The 13,035-nt window shown below is 52.4% G+C and overlaps 1 protein-coding gene across 1 annotated transcript; it reads right to left on the reverse strand.

Annotated features, from left to right (window-relative positions):
• Window positions 1-1,340: 1,340 nt before the first annotated feature.
• LOC139250457 (nuclear pore complex protein Nup214-like) lies at window positions 1,341-12,564 on the reverse strand (the record flags this gene model as incomplete). Its single annotated transcript, XM_070872858.1, has 6 exons — window positions 1,341-1,480; window positions 2,733-3,150; window positions 5,891-6,049; window positions 8,349-8,475; window positions 10,885-10,951; window positions 12,461-12,564. Coding segments are annotated over 6 exons (1,015 nt in total), but the record flags the coding sequence as incomplete, so codon positions are not given.
• Window positions 12,565-13,035: the final 471 nt, after the last annotated feature.

Consider the following 13,035-nt stretch of genomic DNA (forward strand, 5'->3'; position numbering starts at 1 on the left):
CCGAGAGAGAGAGAGAGAACAGAGCGCTCCCGTGAGAGGAGAGAGAGAACGAGCGCGCCCGAGAGAGCCGAGAACACGCGCGCCCGGAGAGAGAGAGAGAGAACGAGCGCGCGAGAGAGAGAGAGAGAGAACGAGCGCGCCCGAGAGAGAGAGAGAGAGAACGAGCGCGCCCGAGAGAGAGAGAAGAGAACGAGCGCGCCCGAGAGAGAGAGAGAGAACGAGCGCGCCCGAGAGAGAGAGAGAGAACGAGCGCGCCCGAGAGAGAGAGAGAGACGAGCGCGCCCGGAGAGAGAGAGAGAGAACGAGCGCGCCCGGAGAGAGAGAGAGAGAACGAGCGCGCCCGAGAGAGAGAGAGAGAGAACGAGCGCGCCCGAGAGAGAGAGAGAGAGAACGAGCGCGCCCGAGAGAGAGAGAGAGAACGAGCGCGCCCGAGAGAGAGAGAGAGAACGAGCGCGCCCGAGAGAGAGAGAGAGACGAGCGCGCCCGAGAGGAGAGAGAGACGAGAGCGCCCGAGAGAGAGAGAGAGAACGAGCGCGCCCGAGAGAGAGAGAGAGAGAGAGAGAACGAGCGCGCCCGAGAGAGAGAGAGACGAGCGCGCCCGAGAGAGAGAGAGAGAACGAGCGCGCCCGAGAGAGAGAGAGCGCGCGCCTGAGAGAAAGAGCGCGAGCGCGTGCCCGAGAGAGAGAGAGAGAGAGAGAGCGCGCGCCCGAGAGAGAGAGAGAGAGAGAGAGCGCGCGCCCGAGAGAGAGAGAGAGAGAGAGAGAGAGAGAGAGAGAGCGCCCCGGGGAGAGAGAGAGAGAGAGAGAGAGAGCGCGCGCGCCCCGGGGAGAGAGAGAGAGAGAGAGAGAGAGAGAGAGAGAGAGAGAGAGAGCACTCCCGAGAGCGAGAGAGAGAGAGAGAGAGAGAGAACTCCCCCAAGAGAGAGAGAGAGAAAACACCCCCGAGAGAGAGAGAGAGAGAGAGAGAGAACGACCCCGAGAGAGAGAGAGAGAGCCTGAGAGAGAGATATTAAAAAAGCTGGTGTTCTGTCCGTGAACAGACCTCTGGCATGTTGAGTGCTCGGACAGTGTAGTCACACAAATTTACTCACGTCAGTGCGGTAATTGAAGTTTTGCTGCTGGTACAAGGCGCAACAATACTCGCAATACATCTGCGTTCATGAATAGAATTAAAATGTGATGATTGTGGAGGGGTGGGGGGGTGGCGAGAAAGATGTTTGTTTAAAATGAATGAAAGGCCATTATACGTTGCTGTAAAATGCGACGAGCGTAGTCCCCGGAAATAATTGAAGTTGGGCTCCCAAAGTCTTAACAGCAAGTTTTTAAACAAAATAGCGTTACCAGTTGCAGAACTTGATTGTGAGCTGTGGAACGCATGTGTTGGATGACTGGAGGATTCCGCAGATTCCTCTTCCGTGTTGGATTTCTGCGTCGACGAATCTGTCCCAATCGACGTCGGCAAAGAATCCATACCCCAGAACCTGCAAAAGCAGAGAAATTCCGTCACTGACGACCACAGCATAAAATCATAGGTTACAGCACGGAAGGAGGCCATTTCAGCCCATCGTGTTGGTGCTGGTCGACCGAGAGCTATCCAGCCCAATCCCACTTTCTAGCTCTCGGTCCGTAGCCCTGTAGGTTACGGCACTTCAAGTGCACATCCAAGTACTTTTTAAATGTGGTGAGGGTTTCTTCTTCTACCACCCTTTCAGGCAGAGAGTTCCAGACCCCCACCGCCCTCTGGGTGAAGACATTAAAAAACTGTCCACTTGACCCAGAACCAGCAACAGGAAATGTAAAAAAGTGAAAGACACAGAATGAGAAAAGGCCATTCAGCCCATCAAGCCCACACTTCCCACAGAGGGACCCGAGGGTCCTTGCGCATGAAACACAAAAAGTTAGTATGCTGGTACAGCAAGTCATCAGGAAGGCAAATGTAATGTGGGCCTTTATTGCAAGGGGGATGGAGTATAAAAGTAGGGAAGTCTTGCTCCAGCTGTACAGGATATTGGAGAGACCACACCTGGAGTACTGCAGACAGTTTTGGTCTCCTTATTTAAGGAGGGATGTACTTGCATTGGAGGCAGTTCAGTTGATTCCCAAGATGGAGGGGTTTGTCTTCTGAAGAAAGGTTGAGCAGGTTGGGCCTATACTCATTGGAGTTTAGAAGAATGAGGGGTGATCTTATTGAAACATATAAGATTATGAGGGGGCTCGACAAGGTAGATGCAGAGAGGATGTTTCCCCTCGTGGGGGAATCTAGAACTAGGGGGCATAGTTTCAGAATAAGAGGTCGCCCATTTAAAACGGAGATGAGGAAGAATTTCTTCTCTCAGAGGGTGGTGAATCTGTGGAATTCTCTGCCCCAGAGAGCTGTGGAGGCTGGGTCATTGAATATATTTAAGGTGGAGATGGACAGATTTTTGAACGATAAGGGAGTCGAGGGTTATGGGGAGCGGGCGGGGAAGTGCACATGATTAAAAAAATTGGGTGTGTGGTTGATTATGAAGAAGAAAGCTGTAAGACTACAGGAAGATATCAATATACTGGTACGGTGGGCAGAACAGTGGCGGATACAGGAGTAACAGGTTATGGGGAACAGGCAGGAAAGTGGAGCCGAGTCTATGATCAGATCAGCCATGATCTTACTGAATGGCGGAGCAGGCTCGAGGGGCCAAATGGCCGACACCTGCTCCTATTTCTTATGTTCTTATAGTACAGGATAGGACTTGCCTGACAAATTTGCTATCAGCCGTGGACGATGGCGGACTGGTTTTCAGCCTTGGCGAGGATTGCTGACTGTCCATGGAAGAACTGCTGTCGAGGACATCGGCAAACGAGACGCCAAAGGGTTGACGGTCACTGGCTGCATCCGGGGCTCTCGCCTCGTGCCTGGCGCTGGCGGGCACGGTGATGCCGGGTACGGTGCTGGCCGGCACGGGCACCCTCAGCTCGGGTTGGTGGGAAACCGGCTGGGCTCTGGTGTGGACGGGTGCCTTCTGCAAGCTGGGAAGAGACGGCAGTATCACCGACGGCAGGAGAGCCGGGCGTTGCGAAGGGGGGAGGTGCGCGACCGCCGAGGTGCCTTGCGCGGGCAACGGCAAGGCACGAGTCGTCGGCAGCAACACGTTAGCCGGGATGGCGGGCTGAGCTGCAAGACAAACGCAAGACGTTAGTGATAAGCCCCTCCCTATCTCTGTTATCTCCTCCAGCCCCACAAGGTCTGCGCTCCGCAAATTCTGCCCTCTTGAACATCCCTGATTATAATCGCTCAACCATCGGTGGCCGTGCCTTCTGTTGCCTGGGCCCCAAGCTCTGGAACTCTCTCTACCTCTCTTTCCTCCTTCAAGACGCTCCTTAAAACCTACCTCTTTAAACAAGCTTTTGGTCCCCTGCCCGAATTTTTTCTTTTGTGGCTTGGTGTCAAATTTATCTGTTTTGTCTTGTGAAGCACCTTGGGATGTTTTACTACGTTAAAGGGGCTATATAAATAAAAGTTATTATTATTATTATTATTATAAGGCTCCCCCCCCCACCCAACACGACGTTAAAATTGCACTTTTATCCCAAAGAAGAAAAGTAACAATTGTGGAAATCAGCAAACGGTTTAATGCAAGAGAATTCTTTTGACAGGCGCAGGTGGGAAAAACAGTCAGTCATCACTGGGCTTAATGGAACCATGGAGGAGGCCATTCAAACCTTCATGGCTGTGCACGCTCATTGAAAGAGTTATCCAATTAGTGGCACTCCTTTCCCCATCGCCCTGCAATATAAACAATTCAATTCCCTTTTGAAAGTTACTATTGAATCTGCTCCCACCGCCCTTTCAGGCAGCGCGTTCCCGATCACAACAACTCCTTGCGTAAAACAAAAATCTCATTTCCTCTCCGGTTCTTTTGCCAATTATGTTCGATCTGTGTCCTCTGGTGACCAACCCTCTGGCTAGTGCAGTTTCTCCTTATTTACTCCATCGAAACCCCTCATAAATTTTGAGCACCTCGATTAAATCTCCTCTTAACCTTCGCTGCTGTCAGGAGAACAATTCCAGTCTCTCCCCATCACTGAAGTCACCTCATCCCTGGTACCATTCTAGTAAAGCTTTCCTGCACCATCTCCCAGGCCTGGGCGACATGGCAAATCAATCTTGCGTCCTGAACAAATAAGCTCAGCATGCTTTTTAATATTCCAGTACGAGTGTCGTCAACTGCTCAGCGGGTCACACTCCCACCCTCAAGCCCCACCCCAGAGACTTGCAAACCAAATCTCGGCCGAGACTGCAGTGCGGTGCTGAGGGAGCGCTGCACTGTCAGAGGCGCCTTCTTTTGGAGGAGACGATAAACCGAGGCCGCGTCAGCCCCCTCAGGTGGACGCAAAAGATCCCACGGCATTATTTCGAAGAGGAGTGGGGAAGTTCTCCCCGGTGCACTGGCCAATATTTATCCCTCAATCAACATCACTAAAACAGATTGTCTGGGTCATTATCATATTGCTGTTTATGGGAACTTGCTGTGTGCAAATTGGCTGCCGCGTTTCCTACATTGCAACACTCCAAAAGTATTTAATTGGCTGTGAAGTGTGGAGATAAATATTGGCCCCAGGACACTGGGGATAAAACGCCACTGCTATTCTTCGAAATAGTGCCGTGGGATCTTTTCCGTCCACCTGAGAGCACAGCCAGGGCCTCAGGTTAGCATCTCATCCGAAAGACGGCACCTCAGACAGTGCGGTGCTCCCTCAGCACTGCCCCTCCGACAGTGCGGCGCTCCCTCAGCACTGCCCCTCCGACAGTGCGGCGCTCCCTCAGCACTGCCCCTCCGACAGTGCGGCGCTCCCTCAGCACTGCCCCTCCGACAGTGCGGCGCTCCCTCAGCACTGCCCCTCCGACAGTGCGGCGCTCCCTCAGCACTGCCCCTCCGACAGTGCGGCGCTCCCTCAGCACTGCCCCTCCGACAGTGCGGCGCTCCCTCAGCACTGCCCCTCCGACAGTGCGGCGCTCCCTCAGCACTGCCCCTCCGACAGTGCGGCGCTCCCTCAGCACTGCCCCTCCGACAGTGCGGCGCTCCCTCAGCACTGCCCCTCCGACAGTGCGGCGCTCCCTCAGCACTGCCCCTCCGACAGTGCGGCGCTCCCTCAGCACTGCCCCTCCGACAGTGCGGCGCTCCCTCAGCACTGCCCCTCCGACAGTGCGGCGCTCCCTCAGCACTGCCCCTCCGACAGTGCGGCGCTCCCTCAGCACTGCCCCTCCGACAGTGCGGCGCTCCCTCAGCACTGCCCCTCCGACAGTGCGGCGCTCCCTCAGCACTGCCCCTCCGACAGTGCGGCGCTCCCTCAGCACTGCCCCTCCGACAGTGCGGCGCTCCCTCAGCACTGCCCCTCCGACAGTGCGGCGCTCCCTCAGCACTGCCCCTCCGACAGTGCGGCGCTCCCTCAGCACTGCCCCTCCGACAGTGCGGCGCTCCCTCAGCACTGCACTCCTTCAGCCGCTCCCTCAGCACTGCCCCTCCGACAGTGCGGCGCTCCCTCAGCACTGCCCCTCCGACAGTGCGGCGCTCCCTCAGCACTGCCCCTCCGACAGTGCGGTGCTCCCTCAGCACTGCCCCTCCGACAGTGCGGCGCTCCCTCAGCACTGCCCCTCCGACAGTGCGGCACTCCCTCAGCACTGCACTCCTTCAGCACTGCACTGGGAAGTGTCAGCTTGGAGTTTCGGCTCAAGTCTCTGGAGTGGGGACGGAACCCATTCGAGACAGAGGAGGAAGCAGAATCTATTGCAGCTGTTTAAAAGGCTGAGTGAATCATTCCTTCAGAGAGCCGGTACAGGTGTGAGTGGACGGAATGGCCCTCTGTCTGTGATTCTATGTATTTCGTGTGCTCCCTGTCGGTGTAACTTATACCTGGTTTGGGCTCTCTCTCGCCTTCGAGACGTGGACATTTTGGTGCATGCAATTGTGTCTTAACTCCAGGGATACTGTTGAGGACATGGAACGGACAAAGCAGACCCTCGGTTGAGAGCAACATCAAAACAGGAGAAGGTGCGTAAATCTTCTCATCGCCTGCAAAAAGAGCAAAAGGATTTTATTTTAAGGATAGCGGGGAAAAAAAAACTGAAGATTTTTTCTAAGCAAACAATTTGCTCCATTTAATATAAAAACGGAAAATGCTGGAAATCTCAGCAGGTCAATTAGCATCTGTGGAGAGAGGGAGAGAGAGAGAGAGAGAGAGAGAGAGAGAGTTAACATTTCGGGTCTGTGGAAAAGATCGAGATGTAACCGATTCTTAAGTGCAGGGTCAGGGAAAGGGGGAGGAGAGCAAAGAACAAAAGGGAAGGTCTGTGATAGGGTGGAAGGCAGGAGAGATTAGAGAGACAAAGGGACGATGAGCAAAAAGTGAGAGGTAATGGAACAAGTTAGGAAACAAAAGATGAGTCTAGATAGGCTGTGAATGGCAGAATAGTCACCAGCTACCGTGGGAGAGAGAGGTGGGGAGGTTTTGTTGAAAAAAATGGAAGGAAAGAGAAAAAAAATATGGGTAGAGGTTATGGTCTGAAATTGTTGAACTCGATGTTGAGTCCAGGAGGCTGTAAAGTGCCTAAACGAAAGATGAGGTGCTGTTCCTCGAGCTTGCGTTGGAGTTCAATTTAATGTTGGCTTCATTCAGAACTACGCGATCGGATCCCCTTGTGCATGCAATTCTCACAGGCATCAGCATCATCACATCATCATCATAGGCAGTCCCTTGGAATCGAGGAAGACTTGCTTCCACTCTAAAAATGAGTCCTTAGGTGGCTGAACAGTCCAATACGAGAACCACAGTTTCTGTTACAGGTGGGACAGACAGTCGTTGAGGGTAAGGGAGGGTGGGACAGGTTTGCCACACGCTCCTTCCGCTGCCTGCGCTTGTTTTCTGCATGATGAGACTCAAAGTGCTCGACGCCCTCCCGGATGCACTTCCTCCACTCAGGGCGGACTGGTCTTTGGCCGGGGGCTCCCAGGTGTCGGCGGGGATGTTGCACTTCTTCAGGGAGGCTTTCAGGGTGTCCCTGTAACGTTTCCTCTGCCCACCTTTGGCTCGTTTGCCGTGAAGGAGTTCCGAGTAGAGCGCTTGCTTTGGGGAGTCTCGTATCTGGCATGTGGACAATGTGGCCCTGCCCAGCGGAGCTGGTCGAGTGTGGTCAGTGCTTCGATGCTGGGGCTGTTGGGCCTGGTCGAGGACGCTAATGTCGGTGCGTCTGTCCTCCCAGGGGATTTGTCGGGTCTTGCGGAGACATCGTTGGTGGTATTTCTCATCCTGAAGGTGAATCACAGCTCGTGTGTGTACACTCTCCGCACACTTAAGGGGCCTTCAGCACACAGTGGCAGCAATTTAGTTCACCCCAGTGTTCTAAACGTGTCCAATTTGAACACAAGTTTCTATCTATTGATCCCGTATGCCTGTCACTTATTTGCGAGTCTCGAGGTAACTAAGGCACCAATGGACAAGGTTGGCAGCGGATGAGCTGAGGCAGGACGGAGCTGGGCGACGTTACAGCGGTGGGAATCGGCGGGCTAGGTGATGCCGCGGACGTGTGGATAAACATCAATGACGGAACCCAACATCGCCTTCAGTGCCAGTGCAGCCTTCGGTCGCCTGAGGAAGAGTGTGCTTGAAGACCAAGACCTCAAATCCGGCACCAGGCTCATGGTCTACAGGACAGGAATGATACCCGCCCTCCAGAGACATGGACAATGTACAGCAGACAACCTCAAAGCACTGCAGAAGTACCACCAACGCTTCCTCCGCAAGATCCTGAAAATCCACTGGCAGGCTAGACGCACCAACTTTTGCGTTTTCTCTCAGGCCAACATCCCCCAGCATTGAAGCATTGACCACACTCGACCAGCTTCGATGGACGGGCCACATTGTCTGCATGCTTGACACGAGACTCCCGAAACAAGCACCCTACTCGGAGCTCCGACATAGCAAGGGAGCCCCAGGGAGGTAGAGGAAACGCTTCAAGGACACCCTCAAAGCCTCCTTGAAAAAGTGCAACATCCCCACCGACACCTGGGAATCCCTGGCCCGAGAGCGCCCAAAGTGGAGGAGAAGCTCCTGGGAATGTACCGAACTCATCGAGCCTCTTCGCCGGGAGCAGGCGGAAGCCGACGCAAACAGCGGAAGGAGCGCACGACAAGCCAAGCTCCCCACCCACCCGTCCCTCCCTCCAACCACCGTCTGCCCCAACTGTGACAGAGACTGTAGGTCCCGCATCGGACTCATCAGCCACCTAAGGACTCATGTTAGTGTGGAAGCAAGTCAGCCTCGACTCCGAGGGGCTGCCCAAGAAGAGGTCTAAACGAAGCGTTGAACACTCACCAACCCGGACAGTCAGCTGACTGGTGAAATCGACGCCAACCCCGACTGGCATGGTGTCATCGCTGTTGTCGGTCACTGGCAGTTCCGCACGGGCTGCGTCTTCCAGGACCCACAATTCCCAGTTGACCTGACCACGTGACGAGAAAGCAAAGAGCGGTCATAGAAAGACTTGCATTTATATAGCGCCTTTCACAACCACCGGACGTCACAAAGCGCCTTACAGACAATGATGTACTTTTGGAGTGCAGTCACCGTTGTAATGTGGGAAACGCGGCAGCCAATTTGCTCACAGCAAGCTCCCACAAACAGCAATGTGATAACGACCAGATAACCTGTTTCTTTATTATGTTGACTGAGGGATAAATATTAGCCAGGACACCGGGGAAAACACCCCTGCTCTGCTTCGAAATAGTGCCCATGGGATCTTTTATGTCCATCGGAGAGAGCAGACGGGGCCTCGGTTTAACGTCTCATCCGAAAGACGGCACCTCCGACACTGCAGCTCACTCTCAGCACTGCACTGGAGTGACAGCCTAGATTTATGTGCTCAAGTTCCTGGAGTGGGACTTCGAATCCACAACCTTCTGACTCAAGAGTGTGACCTACTGAGCCACAGCTGACACTGCTAGCTGAACAAGCTGAACAAGCCTTCAACGTATTAAAACATGTGTGAGGTGTGTGAGTATTTACAGCACAGAAACAGACCACTCGGCCCAACTGCTCCGTGCTGGTGTTTAACTCCACACCAGTCACCTCCCACCCCTCTTCATTCACCCTATCAGCATATCCTTCTATTCCTTTCTCCCTCATGTGTCTATCTAGCTTCCCCTTAAACGTATCGATACTATTTGCCTCTGCCACTCCCTGTGGCAGCGAGTTTCACATTCTCACCACTCTCTGGGTAAATAAATTTCTTCTGAATTCCCTATTGGATTTATTAGTGACTGTCTTATATTTATGGCCACTAGTTTTGAACTCCCCCACAAGAGGAAACACCTTCTCTACGCCTACCCTATCGAACCCTTTCATAATCGTAAAAAATCATACAGTTCTGGTCTCCTTGCCTAAGAAAAGACACACTTGCCTTAGAGGGAGTGCAAGGAAGGTTCACTGGACTGGGTTGAGACGATTGTCCCATGAGGGATTGATTAGACGAGAGTTTAGATGAATGAGAGGTGATCTAATTGAAAAATATAAAATTCTTAAGGGGCTTGACAGGGTTCGTGCTGAGATGATGTTTCCCTGGCTGGGGAGTCTAGAACCAGGGGTCACAGTCTCAGAATAAGGGGTCGGCCATTGAGGACTGAGATGAGGAGAAACTTCTTCACTCAGAGGGTTGTAAATCTTTGGAATTCTCTACCCCAGAGGGCATTGAATATATTCAAGACTGAGGTATATACATTTTTGGGAACTATGGGAATTAAGCGATATGGGGATAGTGCAGGAAGGTGGAGTTGAGGTAGAAGATCAGCTTTGAACTTATTGAATGGCGGAGCAGGCTCGAGGGGCCAAATGGCCTACGCCTATTTCTTACGTTCTTATAAAACCTCGATCAGGTCATCCCTCAGCCTTCTCCGATCCAGAGAATAGAGCCTCAGCCTGTTCAATCTTTCCTGATCGGTATAACCTCTCAGTTCTGTTATCATCCTTGTCATTTTTTTTTCTCCAGTACCTCTAAATCCTTTTTATTATATGGAGGCCAGAACTGTGCACAGTGCTCCAAATATGATCCAGCCATACAAGTGTAACGTAACTTTTCTGCCTTTCAATCCTATTCCTGCAGATATGATGCCCAGTGCTTTGTTTGCATTCTATGGCCTTGTTGACCTGCATCACTGCTTTTAGTGATTTGTGCACCAGTACCCCTCCATCAAACGGCAGCAGTGTCAAGGTATATCAAATATATAGAATCATAGAAATTTGCAGCACGGAAGGAGGGCATTTCAGCCCACCGTGTCCACGCCGGCCACAAAGAGCTATCCAGCTTAATCCCACTTTCCAGCTCTCGGTCCGTAGCCCTGTAGGTTACGGCACTTCAAGTGCACATCCAAGTACTTTTTAAATGTGGTGAGGGTTTCTGCCTCTACCACCCTTTCAGGCAGTGAGTTCCAGACCCCCACCACCCTCTGGATGAAGAAATTTCCCCTCTGAACCTCCGACCAATGACTTTAAATCTAATGCCCCCTGGTTGTTGACCCCTCTGCTAAGGGAAATAGGTCCTTCCTATCCACTCTCTTTCGGCTCCTCATAATTTTAAACACCTCAATAAGGTCTCCCTTCGGTCTCCTCTGTTCCAAAGAAAACAACCCCAGCCTATCCAATCTTTCCTTAACGCTAAAATTCTCCAGTCCTGGCAACATCCTCGTAAATCTCCTCTGTACTCTCTCTAGTGCAATAGGTTTTTCCTATAATGTGGTGATCAGACAGTCTGAGATGCAATCCAGGAGCACTCACTTCCCGCCCCTTTCCAAAAGCGACTCTACAGATTATCTCCATTTAAAACAAAAATGCCTTTGAAAACAACCGGCGACATTACCTTGTCTGGTTGCCGAGCAACGATGCTGACTTCAATGGATGCTGCTGAAGCAGCCAAGAGGACATCCCTGTAAATAATGGAACGTGAATGAGATACAGCAGTCAGCTGGCACCGCAAAACTAGACCGCCACCAATTCTTCACATTAAACCTCAAGATTCTTCAGTACAAAATATAGAATCATAGAAATTTACAGCAGGGAAGGCCATTCGGCCCATCGTGTCCGTGCCGGCCGACAAAGAACTATCCAGCCTAATCCCACTTTCCAGCTCTTGGTCCGTAGCCCTTGCATGAACTTAACGTTTTGATCAATTGCTGTTTTTGAGTGAGTTCATTTATGATACACAGACGCACACAAGAGGTGAGCGTTGCTAAACTTCTCTACTTTGATTAAAAAACAGTTCAGTAACTCGTTTGCAACTTTGATCGCAGGTGAGATCAAGACGGCTCCCCTCAGAACCTTCGCTGTGAATTCCTTTCAAATTAGGCAGACTTTGGATAATTCGCAAGCCAGCTGATCCAGCTGAGTTATAGTCCAGCTCACAAATGGATTTTACACAAGAGCTGTGAAAGTGTTCCGTCTCAAATTCCTCGATGGCCCAGCTGCTTAAAAGACTTGCATTTCTATGGCGCCTTTCACAACCTCAGGACGTCCCAAAGCGCTTTACAGCCAATGAAGTACTTATTGGAGCGTAGTCACTGTTGTACTGTAGGAAAAGCGGCAACCAATTTGCGCACAGCAAGCTCCCTCAAACAGCAATGTGAAAATGACCAGATAAATCTGTTTTTAGTGATATTGAGGGATAAATATTGGCCCAGGGTTCTGCACTGGCCATCTTTGGCAAGGACACCAGGGATAACTCCCCTGCTCTTCTTCGAAAGAGTGCTGTGTGATCTTTTATGTCCACCCGAGAGAGCAGACGGGACCTCGGTTTAAGGTCTCATCCGAAAGACGGCATCTCCGACAGTGCGGCGCTCCCTCAGTACTGCCCCTCCGACAGTGCAGCACTACCTCAGTACTGCCCCTCCGACAGTGCAGCACTCCCTCAGTACTGCCCCTCCGACAGTGCGGCGCTCCCTCAGCACTGTCCCTCCGACAGTGCGCCGCTCCCCCAGTATTGCCCCTCTGACAGTGCGGCGCTCCCTCAGCACTGCCCCTCCGACAGTGCGCCGCTCCCCCAGTATTGCCCCTCCAACAGTGCAGCACTCCCTCAGCACTGCCCCTCCGACAGTGCGCCGCTCCCCCAGTATTGCCCCTCTGACAGTGCGCCGCTCCCCCAGTATTGCCCCTCTGACAGTGCGCCGCTCCCCCAGTATTGCCCCTCTGACAGTGCGCCGCTCCCCCAGTATTGCCCCTCTGACAGTGCGGCGCTCCCTCAGTACCCAGTGAACCCACGACCTTCTGACTCAGAGACGAGTGCGCTACCCACTGAGCCACAGCTGACAATACCGCACATACAGGATTTTTCTCATTGAAGCTCCGGCAGGCGCGAGGTGCATGGAGCGCTGTGGGGGCCACACAGCTCACAGGGAACTTTGCTGCACATACAACGTGTGAACGCAATACTCTCAACGCACCAGTTCTCAAAGTAATGCATGTAATAGTGGTGCTGCCTCTCAGTGGACACTCCGAAACACAGGTCGTTAAAATTCAAGAACTCATCTCGTTTTTCATCCTTTTTCTGGAAAAAAAAACAGGCCAACATTTTAATTCATCCTCCTATGGTAAGACTTTGTAAATATTTTCACATTCTACTGCATACATGACATGGTCAGATTCTCCAATATTAGTTTGTAGCTGTTGGTCAGTGGGCACCACACTCGCCTCCGAGTCAGAAGGTTGTGGGTTCAAGTCCCACTCCAGAGACTTGAGCATATAAATCTAGGCTGACACTCTAGTGCAGTACTGAGGGAGCGCCGCACTGTCGGAGGGGCAGTACTAAGGGAGCACCGCACTGTCGGAGGGGCAGTACTAAGGGAGCGCCGCACTGTCGGAGGGGCAGTACTAAGGGAGCGCCGCACTGTCTTTCGGATGAGACGTTAAACCCAAGGCCCCGTCTACCCTCTCAGGTGGACGTAAAAGATCCCGTGGCACAAAGTGACTACACTCCAAAAGTGCATCATTGGCTGTAAAGCGCTTTGAGACATCCGAT

The sequence above is a fragment of the Pristiophorus japonicus genome, unplaced genomic scaffold (assembly GCF_044704955.1).
Source record: "Pristiophorus japonicus isolate sPriJap1 unplaced genomic scaffold, sPriJap1.hap1 HAP1_SCAFFOLD_3764, whole genome shotgun sequence".
Taxonomy (NCBI): domain Eukaryota; kingdom Metazoa; phylum Chordata; class Chondrichthyes; family Pristiophoridae; genus Pristiophorus; species Pristiophorus japonicus.